The sequence below is a fragment of the Heterocephalus glaber genome, unplaced genomic scaffold, assembly GCF_053883595.1.
Source record: "Heterocephalus glaber isolate CG9 unplaced genomic scaffold, H.glaber_assembly_v1.0 deba00001645, whole genome shotgun sequence".
Taxonomy (NCBI): domain Eukaryota; kingdom Metazoa; phylum Chordata; class Mammalia; order Rodentia; family Bathyergidae; genus Heterocephalus; species Heterocephalus glaber.
In genome coordinates this window covers 663,965-676,261 of record NW_028258398.1, presented here as the reverse complement: position 1 = coordinate 676,261, position 12,297 = coordinate 663,965, and the positions used below count along the sequence as shown (strand labels likewise).

The following is a 12,297-nucleotide window of genomic DNA, read 5'->3' as shown; positions in this document are numbered from 1 at the left end:
GAGAGGCCCCAGGGGTTTCACTCCAGCCCCTACAGGGCGAGGGCGTCCGGACAAAGGGCCCTCGGCTCAGAGGTGCTGGCCAGGGCATGTAGATGTGTGCAGAGCCTGGAATGTGTGATTCAGAGAGAGGAGGCGCCCCTGGGAGCTGTCAGCAGGGCCCAAGGATGCTGAGCTGGAATCTGGGCAGTGTTGGGAAACAAAGGGGAAGTGTGGCCAGGATCACAGCAGCTGGGGAGAGGAGGTGGGAGTGTGTGGAGGGTTGGGCAGCTGCAGGGAGATTGGCTAAGAGGCTGGTACAAGTTAAATGGCGGCAAGGGTCTCAGCTCCTGCAAGTGACAAAGGAGTGCAAAGAAGGAACCCTAGACAAGGAGCCTAGAAAGGTTTGGGGCAGGGCATGGTGGCACACCCCTGTAGTCCTTGCACTCGGGAGGCTGAGGCAGGAGGATCACCAGGAGTTTGAGGCCAGCCTAGACTACATAGTGAGTTCAAGGCCAGCCTAGACTACGTGGTGAGGCCTTGTCTCAAAAAACAAGAAACCTCTACAACTTATTTTTACATGAGTCATTCATCTTTATCTTTATAAATGTGCATACATACAGAAAATAAAGATAAAAGCGTAACTTTTGAATACAGGTAGTAAGCATATGGATGTTTACAGGAATATTCTTCCAGGAAATTTTCTTTTTTTTTTTTTTTTTTTTGGTACCGGGGATCAAACTTGGGTCCTTGCATTTGCAAGGCAGGCGGCAGAACCACTGAACTAAATCACCGGCCCGGAAATATTCTTTTGTGCATTTGAAATTTTTGCAATGAAAATGTTGATGAAAAAGCTGGCTAGGAGCTTGATTTCACACACCGCAAAATCTTCAGGATCTTTCATCAGGTGACAAAGTGAGATGCGGATCAGGATGTGTTGCAGGTGATTTTGTGTTGAAGAGGGTGTTGAATGAGCTGTGTGGTAACAGACAGGTGCCTTCGTGTCTTTCTCCCATGTCAGAATTGTTGAGTGGCAGTAAATGCAGATGCTCCATCAGTTTCATCAGCTTTAATTCACTGGGGACTTGGCTTCACTTGGTTTCTTTGTGACCATGGCAATCAGTCCGTTCCAGTCTTGATTACTAATGTCTGTCCGCTGCCTGCCTCACAAGCGCAAGGACCCAGGTTTGATCCCTGGTACCACAAACAAAACAAAACTAATGTCTGTAACAGGCATGTCAGCATCACACTTCACACAGTGGCATACAGTCACAGAATGGCGAGGAAAAGGTTCAAGGCCACCAGGGGATTTCAGGAGGCCAAAGGCAGAGAAGCAGTCCCATGCCAAAGCATCACGCGGTGGCTGATGGGGAGGAGCAGCTCTGGCTCAGCCCTGCCCTGGGGCTCAGGTCTAGGGAGCAGGCAGTGTCAAAGAGGCTTTGTGTCACAGGCAGGAAGGAAGCCAGGGACAGAGAGCCAAAAGTCCATCATTTGCCAATTTCCTGGGTGAGGCTTGTGACAGCTGACGAGGCAGAGGTGCCCCATGCTGCCGCCCAGTCTGGGGAGCCCCTCCTTTAGAAGCCTAGATAAGGCCTTCTAGCTGGTGTGTTTGATAAGCTCCAGGTCTGGTTTCTCTGGAATCATTTGCTGTGCCTGTGTATCCGTGTGCTCCTCTTCTAATTTGATAAGTTCCTAAGTTCCATTTTTTTTCCTCCTGAGACAGGGTCTCACTGTGTAGCCCAGACTGGTCTCAAACTGGCAGTGATCCTCCTGCCTCAACCTCCCAAGTACTGGGATTACAGGTTCATGCCACCACGCCTGGCGATGTTAGTTTTTTATTGGTGTGAATAAGTTCTTTATCAGTTTGTGCATTGTGGCTATACTGGGCAGGTAGTGGTCGTTACTTGTGCAGGCAAGGTGTAGGGTCACTGTAACTTGGCACTTGTGCTCAAAATGGAGCCACTCTGGGCAAACTGCTGCTTTAGAAAATAGAATAACAGGGCCGGGGATTTAGCTCAATGGTTCCACTGCCTGCCTTGCAAGCGCAAGGACCCGAGTTCGATCCCCGGTACCAAAAAAAAAAAAAAAATAGAATAACTCAGGGCTGGGCACCTGCGTTGATGTCTATGTTTGTTTGTCCAGAGGCAGACACACAAAGAGAAAGATGAGAGGGAGAGAATAGAAGAGGAAGAATTGGGAAGGAGACCACTCAGTGTCTACCTTGTGTACCACTTTGACATTTGAATCATGTGAGGGAATTATCTTCTAAAATTCATTTTTAATAAAAAATATAGAAGTGCAGAAGTCTTCTAAGGAAAGGAAACAGAGAAAACAGAGAGAGCTAGGAGGTATCTCAGTCAGTTTTTCATCATTGGGACCACATGCCCTGCTATGACTTCTGGGAGGATAGATTTGACTCAGTTGACGGTTTCAGAAGTTTGAGTCCATGGTAGCTGGCTCCACTGCTCCTATGCCAGTGTGAGGCAGAAGCATCATAAGGGCATGGAGGAAGGCTGCTCACCTCATGGCGACCAGGAAGCAGAGAGAAAGGAAAAAGGCGGGGAGGAAGGGATGGGGATGTGATAGAGCCCTCAGAGGCCCAGCCCTGGGACCCACTTCCTCCAAGGAGTTACCACTTCCCAATAGCCCATCACCATGAACCCACCAGTGGTTAATCCACTGTGAGGTGAAGGCCCTCGGGATCCAGCCACTTGTCCAGGCCCCTGTGGATACTGCTGCATTGAGGGCTGAGCTCTGCCCTTGAGTCTTTGGGGGATGCTTCATACTTAAACCTGTGGGAAACCAGAGTTTGGGGTCTGGCCCCAGGGGGGTTTCCAGCGGGGTCTGGGCAGCTGGAAGGTTCCAGGCCTGAGACTCCCTCACCCCTTTCTGCTGTCAGAGGAGCACTATTGTTACTCCAGGACCTCTGGCAGAAGGAACAGCAGGCCCCCATCCAGCCCTATGGAAGCTCTTCCTGCTTCTACAGCTTTCGCACCATCACCTGGCCAAGCCAGTGGTTTCCATAGTGATGATATCCTTCCCAAAGGGGAAGCATGGAGGGACCCTAAGGGAGGAACAGAGGGGAAGTGAATAATGCAGAAATGTGACAAATAAAACAAAAATCCAGAGGGCCAGCGCGTGACCTAATATTATTGCTGCTCCGTTGAGAAGATTCCTGGCAGGCACGCGTGGCCGTCGCATTTTACTTTGAGTTTGTCACACGATATTCACCTAAAGCCACAAGGGAGATGACAGACTTAGCTCTACTTGGTAAAGGCCAGTAGTGGCCTGGCTATGAGGCGTGAGGGCCAAGGAAGCCCAAGAAGGCACTGAGCCTCACACAGGTGTCCTCGGCCACAGAAGCTGTGTGCCGGGCCATCTGTGTGCCTGTTTTCTTTTTCCTTTGGACATTACACCCAGAGGATGTGGCTGAGTAGACAGGCTTTGGAATGTTTGCACCCTTGTGTGCTCCCCCGCTGTGTGATCTCGAGCAACTTCCTTAACTATTCTGTGCCTTGATTTCCTAATCCGTAAAAGGAGCAGGCAAGAATTGCAACATTCATGGTGGTGGGCAAGGGTTAAATGAGATGTTACACTAAGAGCTGGTGGATGACCCTGTGGCTGTTTCCCATTCCTTTCCAGTTGGCCATGGTCGGAGTGATGGGGAGAGGTTGGTGGTGTCTGACTTCCAGATCTTTGTCAGGGACGTGCTGCATCATGTGGACACCATGCAGAAGGACTATCCCGGCCTGCCAGTCTTCCTGCTGGGCCACTCTATGGTAAGCAGACACTGGAGACCTGGTTCAGATGATCCCTGGGGCCTGGCCTCATGGGGTCCTGGGGTGTGGTGTGCTCTGGCTTTCTCCCGCCTCTGCTGTCTACACACCCTGCCCTTGGATTTCCAGGTGCCTCACTGCTCAGGACATGGGCCAGTTCCTGGAGGCAGCCCCAGAGGACCTGGGCACTGCCACTCTGTGTCTGTCCCCTTTGGCCCCGTGGTGCCATTTCACAGGACCCCTGGGGAAGCCATTCCTTAAAGCCACTCAAAAGCCTCTTCACTGTGCAAATCTGCAGAATCTCCCAGGAATCAACCAGGTTAAATCATGAAATCAGGGGCCCTCAAGCTGGGCCAGATCAGCCCACAGAGCTGACCATTTGGCGGGGGATTGGGAACTTCTAGGAGGTGAATGGCTGGGGACATTTCACCAGGGAGGGTTCTTGTCCCCTCATCACTGCCAGCCTCTGCTGCTCTGTGTCTCTTCCTCGCTTGGCCCTGTGAGCATCTGAGGTCCTACCCTGGGATTTAATTACCTTTGAGCTCCCAACAGCCAAGTCCTCCCTCCTCCCTCACCGTCCACAGTCGCTAAGTACTTTTCTTGGAAACTGCATTTCCGGGGCCTTTATTATGATTGAATTTTACCACTCTACCCCTGGCCCGTTCCTCACCCAGAAATCTCATATGAAACTCAGAATGGATGAACCCCTGCCCGGCCAGCTTTTGGCTCGAAATGAAAAAGGACTGTGTCATTGTTTAACTCGCAGCCCACGGGCAGGAGCCTTATTTATAGTCCTCCGAAATGTTTCCTCTTAGAAAACCCAGAGAGGGAAAAAGGCACGATAAAATAACTTCAGATCTAGTTTGTCCAACATTTGACGGCGTCCATGCCAAGGTAGCCGTCCTCGGGCTCCTGACCAGGAGAGACATGGGGCTTCGCAGACGTGCCGGTGAGACACTTGTGCCTGGCTTGCCTTGCAGGGCGGAGCCATCGCCATCCTCGCAGCTGCCGAGAGGCCCGGCCACTTCGCCGGCATGGCCCTCATTGCACCTCTGGTCCTCCCCAGTCCAGAATCTGCAACCACTTTCAAGGTAAAGGGTGTTTTGGTCTGACCACCCCTGTAGGGCCCCCGGGGACACACAGCTTCCATTTATAGTTGGTGTGGGAGCCAAAGGGCCAGAGCCAGGGCCCGGATGTCATGGATATTGTTTGAAAGTTTGGACAGGGATCAGGCATTGTTACTGCTGGGCTCCATTCCAAAAGTCAGGCTCATTTCCCCCCAAAGACACAAGAAAAAGCCCTTCCTGTTTGTGCATGTTTTGATGGTGAGTTTAAGAGAGGAAAGGTTACACGTCCAGAGAGGCCACACCCGCTGAGGGTCACACGCTGGCTGGAGCTGTGTGCCAGCCTGCCAGGAGGTGGCGAGGGAGCAGGGCTGGCGACGCTTCTGCCGCAGCTGAGAAGCGGGCACTGCAACCCGGGAGGCTGTCGGCTATGCTGTGAGGTTTATCTGGGGCTGACACTCCTCGTGTTATCCGAGGACAACACTCCATGTTCGGGGCCCTCTCATCATAGCTCTGAGCCAGCGATAATCCCCAAAACGACCTCAGGTGCCACCTGGCCCAGGAAGGCAAAGAGGGCAGAGGTCCGTAGGGCTCCTCCTATTTTTTTTTTTTGGTACCAGGGATCGAACTCGGGTCCTTGTGCTTGCGCAGCAGGCGGCGAAACCACTGAGCTAAATCCCCGGCCCCTTCGTGGGCTATTGACATAGCGTCAGTATAGATCTGTCCTTGCTGCCATGAAGCCTAATAGTGGATGCCATGTAGCTCTGAAAGGTGACAGTCCCAGCTCGTGTCCCCAAGGAACGTCCCTCTCCTCCAGACCCAAGCAGAGGTCTCGGGACTCTCAAAGGGGGCAGGAGATGGTGGCCCACAGGCCTACCCTATAGCCTGCCACCAAATGACAGTGGGTGGGATTGCATATTAAATAATGGCATTAAACTGGGCACAGTGAGGCACACCTATAATCCCAGCTCTAAAGAGGCTGAGGCAGGAGGATTGCCTCAAGTTCAAGGCCAGCTTGGAGTATATAGTACAGTAAATTCAAGGCCACCTTGAATTACATAATGAGACCCTGTCTTCAAAAATCCAAAATATAAATAAATAGGTATTAGCCCCCCCACATTCCCGGGGTGATTCTCTGGACCTGCACAGTGGAGCAGAGGGCGGGGAATGATACTGAGGCCCTTGCTCGGGAGTTTCCTCCAGCCCACCCCACCTGATCCTGACCCCAGTGACGCTTCCTGTGTGTAACACAGAAAGGTGGTGAGCTGAGATGGGGGTGGGCTGGGAAAAAAGACCCCTGGGACCATCCAGGAGTGGAACCAGAGGACAGCGATGCCCTTCATTCATCGGCTCCACAGATTTCACTCCCTGTGACAGGAGTCCCCATGAGCATGTGGCACTGAGCGTCAGCAGTCAGTCTCAGCCCTGTGCGGGACAGCAGTGGAGGTTGTCACAGGACAATCAAGGTCCCTGGGCCTTGCACACTATACACTGCCCACTGCTTCATCGTTAAATATGTGAGGGAGGTGGGACCCACTGGACCTCTCCCCTCAAGAACAGATGTGAAGCGCAGAAGGAGGCAGCATCCCTCAGGCTGGCGGGATGGTGGTGGAGAGGAGGGCCTTCCCCTGCACCTTGTGGCTGGATGTTTGAGGACCACAAAGTGTGCCAGGCACAAGGCTTGATACCGCTGTGTGGCAGATGTCACTCCTGCATGGGCTGCTGGCTGTGCATGGAAGATATGTCCACGGAGAAGCAAATGATGTTGTGTTGTCCCTTAGAGAAAAGCCAGGACCAGAGGGCTTTTCAGATAAAGTGCAGGGGACCACAGCAGCTGTGCCTAGGGGTGGGGCCGACAGGGTTTCTTCCCAGAGTCCCCCAGGGCCGTACGCTGACCGGCAAGGCAACACTTCTGGGCACTGTGACCTTTCAGAGCCAGTGCTAATAGATCACCTTGTCAAATCAAGAGCTGGTCACCCCTGGGGGAACACAGGTATCTTCTTATTAACCGAGACAAATTAGATTTCCCTGTGCCCTGGAGCTGAGGGCCACCTCCCACCCTGGAATCTGTTCCTGCTCCTGCCCACTGCAATTTTGGGTGTCCCAGGGTCACAGCCTGCCCTGGGGTCACAGTGACCCTCCCCGAATTCTTGGGTTTTCTAACAACCTCCTTGAAAGAGTGTCATAAGATCTTTTGCTAAAAAAGGTTTTGATTTAAAAAGTTTAAGAATAATTTGTGAGTATAGTCAAGGGTCTTTGAACTCTTGGGTCATTCTTCCTTGGTTCTTTTGGTGGGCCTGTTTATTTTTCTGGTTTTATTGTGTCATCTTGCTTAGCTATACCTCTTGGTGCTCCTTCGCCCTCCAGACTGGCACAGGGTCTCCTTGAAGGGACAGGGCCTGCTGTAAGTAAGGTCCCTGATGGTAAACTTCCGGTCATTCCAGCGGTTGCTGCTGTGACACTCAGAGACACAGGGCTCCCTAGCATGTGTCCTTGTCCACCAGACCATCAGGGTGACTCTGGTGGGCAGCATGAGACCCCAAGTCTTTGAGCGCAGACAGGCACTCAGGAGTTGAGCAGTTCCTCACCACTGGTATGGGGACGGGAGGATACCAACTCCTCCCACCCCCCAAATCTGCCACCATCTGCTTCTTAGCTGAGGCTGGTTTTCAACAAGCTGAGATATATTTAGCCCGGAGAAGGACACAATAAGGACAGAGCTTGGTGCCCCAGACACTGCAGCACTGGGGAAGTGGTTTCACAGAGAAAGTGGCAGCAACAGATTTAGGAACAGAAATCCCATGGGCCCCACCTCAGCTGTTGGCAAAGTGGATTCATGTCCCCTGACCTGTGCTTGTCAGGGAGGTCTCTCAGGACTGTAAGGCAGCTGGTCACGCCCTTCTTTTTCTGGGACCCTCAAGGGAAACAAAAATGCCCCAGGCAGAGATTGGGGGCTGGGCTTGCTGCCTGGATGACAGTCATTGTACTTGACCTTTTCAGCCATCCTCTGGGGTCCTGGGCAGGGACATAGGAGCCACCTGGTCTTGTGCAAGGCCTCTGCTCCCAGCCAAGCCTGCACTTCACCAAGGTGGCAAGGAGGTGAGCACAAGGAGCCCAGTCCTCCTTGTGCACACCCTGCACATAGAGGAAAGGATTCCATACCCAGACAAGGAAATGAGACCCCTGGGGTTGCCTGGGGGCAGTGAGCACTGGATGCCCTCTCACCCCCAAATATGGCCGGGGTCAGCTTCCCCCTTGACCCGGCCTACTTCTCCTGTGAAAGTCACATGTCCTCGTTAGTCATGGAATCCAGAGGCAGAGGCTCTCACCATCCCTCAAACTGAAGTTGGATTTCGCCCCCAGAGCCTGGAACTCAGCTGTGACCGTGAGCTGGCCCGAGTGGCAGTGACCAGGAGCTGCAGCAGAGAATTCACCTGCTCACTCAGAGCTGGGGCTCATGTTTCCAGACACGTGACTGGAGGGACAAGTTGTCCACCCAGCAAGTCCCTGCAGAGCACTTAGAGCCCTGCTCTGGGAGGCTTGGTGGGAAAGACACGAGGCCTGTCTACCGCACACCTGCCCTGAGGGTATCTGTCCTCCCAAGAAAGTCTGTTGTGACCCAGGATCCCTGCTATGGGTGGCTTAGGTGACATAGGGACAGGTGGCTGTCCCCACCCTGGTCCCTGGCCAGAGTGCTGCCCCGGAAGAGGGCTCGGAATCCTCACCTTCTACCAACAGGTGGGCTTGCTGGAAGTGCAGTCAGACACGACTTTGCTGAAGGTCCTTAAAAGCTTTGGCACCTGCCAGGTGTGGAGAGAGCCTTGGAGCCTGCTTAGGGGTGAGGAGCCCCAGATGGGCGTCATCACGGTGAGGTCCCCTCCTTCTGGTGCCTTCATGGGCAGTCAACTTTGTGCAGCCACAGAGCAATCCAACCCCGGCGACCCAACCCCGGCTCTCAGTGTGCTCACTAAAGGAAGACATGAGGGCCACAACCTCACAACAAAGGCCACATGGTGGCTAAACTCCAGAAGGGGCAGGTGGTATAATGATCTTAACCCCACCTCCAGTCTCAGTGAGCAATCCCAGCTCAGGGAGGCGTAGCTGACCTCCCTGACACAGCCATCTGGTCCACCTCAAACAGCCTCTCTTGGCCCTGGTTGGGGCTTGGCTGTGGTTCCTGTCTTCCCCTCTGCTTTCCACCCCTAGCCTCAGCTCTGCTCCCGTCTTCCTCCCCCATCCTGCGCCTCTCCTCAATTATGAAATCAACAAACCTGAGAACCATCGGGGCCCATGTTTATGATCCCAGCTACTTGGGAGGCTGAAGCAGGAGAATCAAAAATTCAAGGCTAGTCTGGAGGCGCAGAACAGGAGGTGGGAAAGAGAATCTCTTACAGCTGCTCAGACCATCCTACCCCTATGTTATAGTTCACCCCTCTTTCCTGGCTTTTTAGTGGGGGAAGAGATTAAGCACCTGTTCTTTTTTTCTTTTTGAGCCTTTGCCTAGTGGAGTCTTGTTAGAAATGGGACTTGGGATTGGCCTGTTTAGAAAGAGAGCTGAAGGTTAGAGCTGTCTGAACTTCTCATAGGGCGACTCCTTCAAAAGGGCAGCTTGCTGCTGGCCTGAGGGCCATGCTTGGAGCAGGGAGGCCACAGGACAGCTGTGCACATAGCTGCCCAGGGCTCCAGCAGCATCTCTGTGCTGAGCCCTCTCTGTCCTCATGTGGATCCTGGGGCTCAGAGCCAGGATGTGGCTGTGCATGCAGACACCAACAAGGGTGTGCACGCCTGTGGGGCTGTGCCCTCATCTGCACTTGGCTGAACAGCCAGACTCGTTGCTAGGACGCCCGTACCCTCCTTTGTCTGGTGTGATGAGTCAACCTTGTAGGTGCCTTCGCCCATCCTGAACCCGCTACCCCCAGCCAAGCCTGTTGGGGCACCAGGCACGACTGCCACCATGCAAGAGTCCTTGTGGCCTCAAGTCGGCAGCCCTTCACCTGGCCCCTTGTGTTGAAACAGGACACGGGGTGAGTGTGTCTCTCCGGTGCCCAGAGCTGGGTGAAGGCCACCAGAACTTACCAGTTCGGCAAATGGAGAGAGCTCATGGCGGGCTTGCATGGCAGGACTGGATGCTATGTGATCTTGGCGTGTGGTCTCTCCTCTGGGGATGGATAGGGCTGGCTTGTGGGAACACACTGTGTCCTGGTTGGGGCAGGCAGACGGGACAGGGAGAGGGTGACTGGCATTTGCACGAAGGACTCCCTACCATGTGTGGGCTTGTCGTGGCTCCTGAGCCTGCCAGGGGTAAACCCAGTCACCCCCAGTCCCTGCGTCGATGCAGGAGGAGGGAAGAGCAGCACAATACCTGTAAGTCGGTCCTCTGTAACCTCAGAATACACCTTATGATTTTGTCCTTGTGATGTTGCCCTGGGGCCCCCATTGCTCTGGAAGTGTCCCTGGGACATCCTTCCTCATGCACGCAGAGTCTAGTGACATTTTTCTTCAGTTTTAGATTCATTTTTAACTTTTAAGTGAATGGGTCCCCACTGCAGGGCTTAAGTTCCCAGAGGAGCACCAGTTCTTTGATTGCACAGACATGTGATCCAGCTTCCAAAATTCCCTGACCTTTATGACCTGTCGTGATGGCTGAGCCCCCTTTCCATCCCTGGGCATGGAGCTGCCCTGGCTCTGAAACTCTGGGTATACCTGGTGCACCACTTCCCTGCCATGGGGCTCCCCTGGGAATTCCGCAGGGGGCTGTCTTGGGCCCTGGCAGAAAGGGGTTTGCTTGGCTGGGCACCAAGGTCAGGGTGCAACCTCAACCCTGTCCCTGCAGGGGCAGGGATACTGCCCTGGTACCAGAAGGGAATCACTGACATTTACCACCTGTGGAAGGCAGAGTTGGCCACATGGCATTGGTGAGGGGTGTGCATGTGGGGTCCTGCAGAGCCAAGCCATAATGTGCTCTTTGCCTGGTCCCCAGGGGCCTGAGAAGCCCCAAGGGTCCAAAGGGAGGTTGGGGGAGGTCCTGAGGAAAGATCAGAGGTCTCAAGGACACTCACAGAGATGGAAAGAGACCGAGAGACAGTGGGACACAAGTGACATAGAGGGAGGGAGGGAGAGGCCCGGGGGCAAATCCAGGAAAGGGGTAGCCTCACCTGCCCACAGCTCCTGTCCCCTCCTGTGCACACAGGTAGCCAGGCCTCCAGTTCCTCATCATTAAATGAAGACAGAGCTGAGCCTCGAGGGATTTTTATAAAGATCAGAAGCCCAGGCCCTAATAGAGAAAGCCCCCGGGTGGTATGGGTACCTCCGCCCTCCTCCAAGGCCCTTGATGTGTTGCAACCCTTCACTTGGAGCCTGCCGTGTGCTGCTAATTCCAACACCTCACAGTTCACTTTGGAAATAGCAACTTCTGACCTCAAGTTTTTGCACATGGGTGCAGAAGAGCAGGCAGCCTCTCTCCAAGGCAGATGTGTGACATCCAGTTCTGTTTTCCTGGGATCACACAAGAGCCAGAAGGAAACGTGGGGCAGGGCATGGAGTGAGTCTGGTTCAAGGCCACTGAGTGTTGTATACGGTGCTGGGGATGGAAGCCAGGGCCCAACATGACCCTCAGCCCACAGTCAGCATGCACTGAGCTCCCGCTGTGCACTGGACTTCCATGTGCAGGTGTCACTAGCCTTCCCTGGGTCCCTGGGGGGGGTGACAAGGTCTCACTGGCAGCTTAGGAAACACAGAGGCAGTGATGCTGAGGGCCTGCCTCCTCCTTCACGACACCGCTGGGCCGAAAAGCTAGTCCAGTCCGGTCGCCTTTGTCTGCTGCTCTGGCTGCGAATCAGGATTCTCTGACCTGAGCTTCCCACTTTCTCACTCACCACCAATGATCCAAATGATTCTGCCCTGCTGTCTGTTTTTAGGACCCTAGAGAAATGGCTGTGTACATGCACAAACTATTCAGATTCACACAACTGAGGAGGAATTGCAGGGAGAGTGGCCGCACGGAATCCACAGCAGGCCAAAAATAGACACAGTCACAGCTGGGTGTGGTGGCGCTTGCTTGTAATCCCAGCATTCAGGAGGCTGAGGCAGGAGGACAGCCATGAGTTCAAGGCCAGCCTGGGCTATGAGACCCTGTCTCAAAAAAATAAACAAAAAATAGGCAAGACATTCCTGACTCGCTGTGAGGCGGCCTCGCCTACTCCCCATGTGGAGCGGAGCCCAGAGAGTGAGGTTGAGGTTGGCTGAGTCAGAAGTGTCTGAACGTTCAGCGGGGAAAGCAGCCTGGCTGCGGGGCAGCTGGGGATCCGCTCCCATCACTCCCTGCAGACTCACTCAGGAGAAGGCCACATGGGTCCCGACTCACCCTGCTCTTCTGCTTCTTGCCTAGGTCCTCGCTGCGAAAGTGCTCAACCTGGTCCTGCCCAACCTGTCCCTGGGCGCAGTCGACTTCAACATACTGTCTCGGAACAGGGAGGAGGTGA

The 12,297-nt window shown here is 53.9% G+C and overlaps 1 protein-coding gene across 17 annotated transcripts in view; it reads left to right on the top strand.

The window, feature by feature from the left end:
• Window positions 1-12,297, top strand: part of Mgll (monoglyceride lipase) — a 178,019-nt gene that overhangs the window by 157,182 nt on the left and 8,540 nt on the right. For 12 of the 17 annotated variants that reach the window (XM_087196974.1, XM_004875281.4, XM_087196979.1 and 9 more), the window contains 3 exons: window positions 3,619-3,755; window positions 4,733-4,843; window positions 12,204-12,293. In XM_087196974.1, coding sequence (XP_087053100.1) covers window positions 3,619-3,755; window positions 4,733-4,843; window positions 12,204-12,293 — 338 coding nt within the window. The remainder of the gene's footprint in view (window positions 1-3,618; window positions 3,756-4,732; window positions 4,844-12,203; window positions 12,294-12,297) is intronic. The other 5 variants (XM_021252502.2, XM_013069487.3, XM_087196981.1 and 2 more) reach the window with 1 other exon arrangement.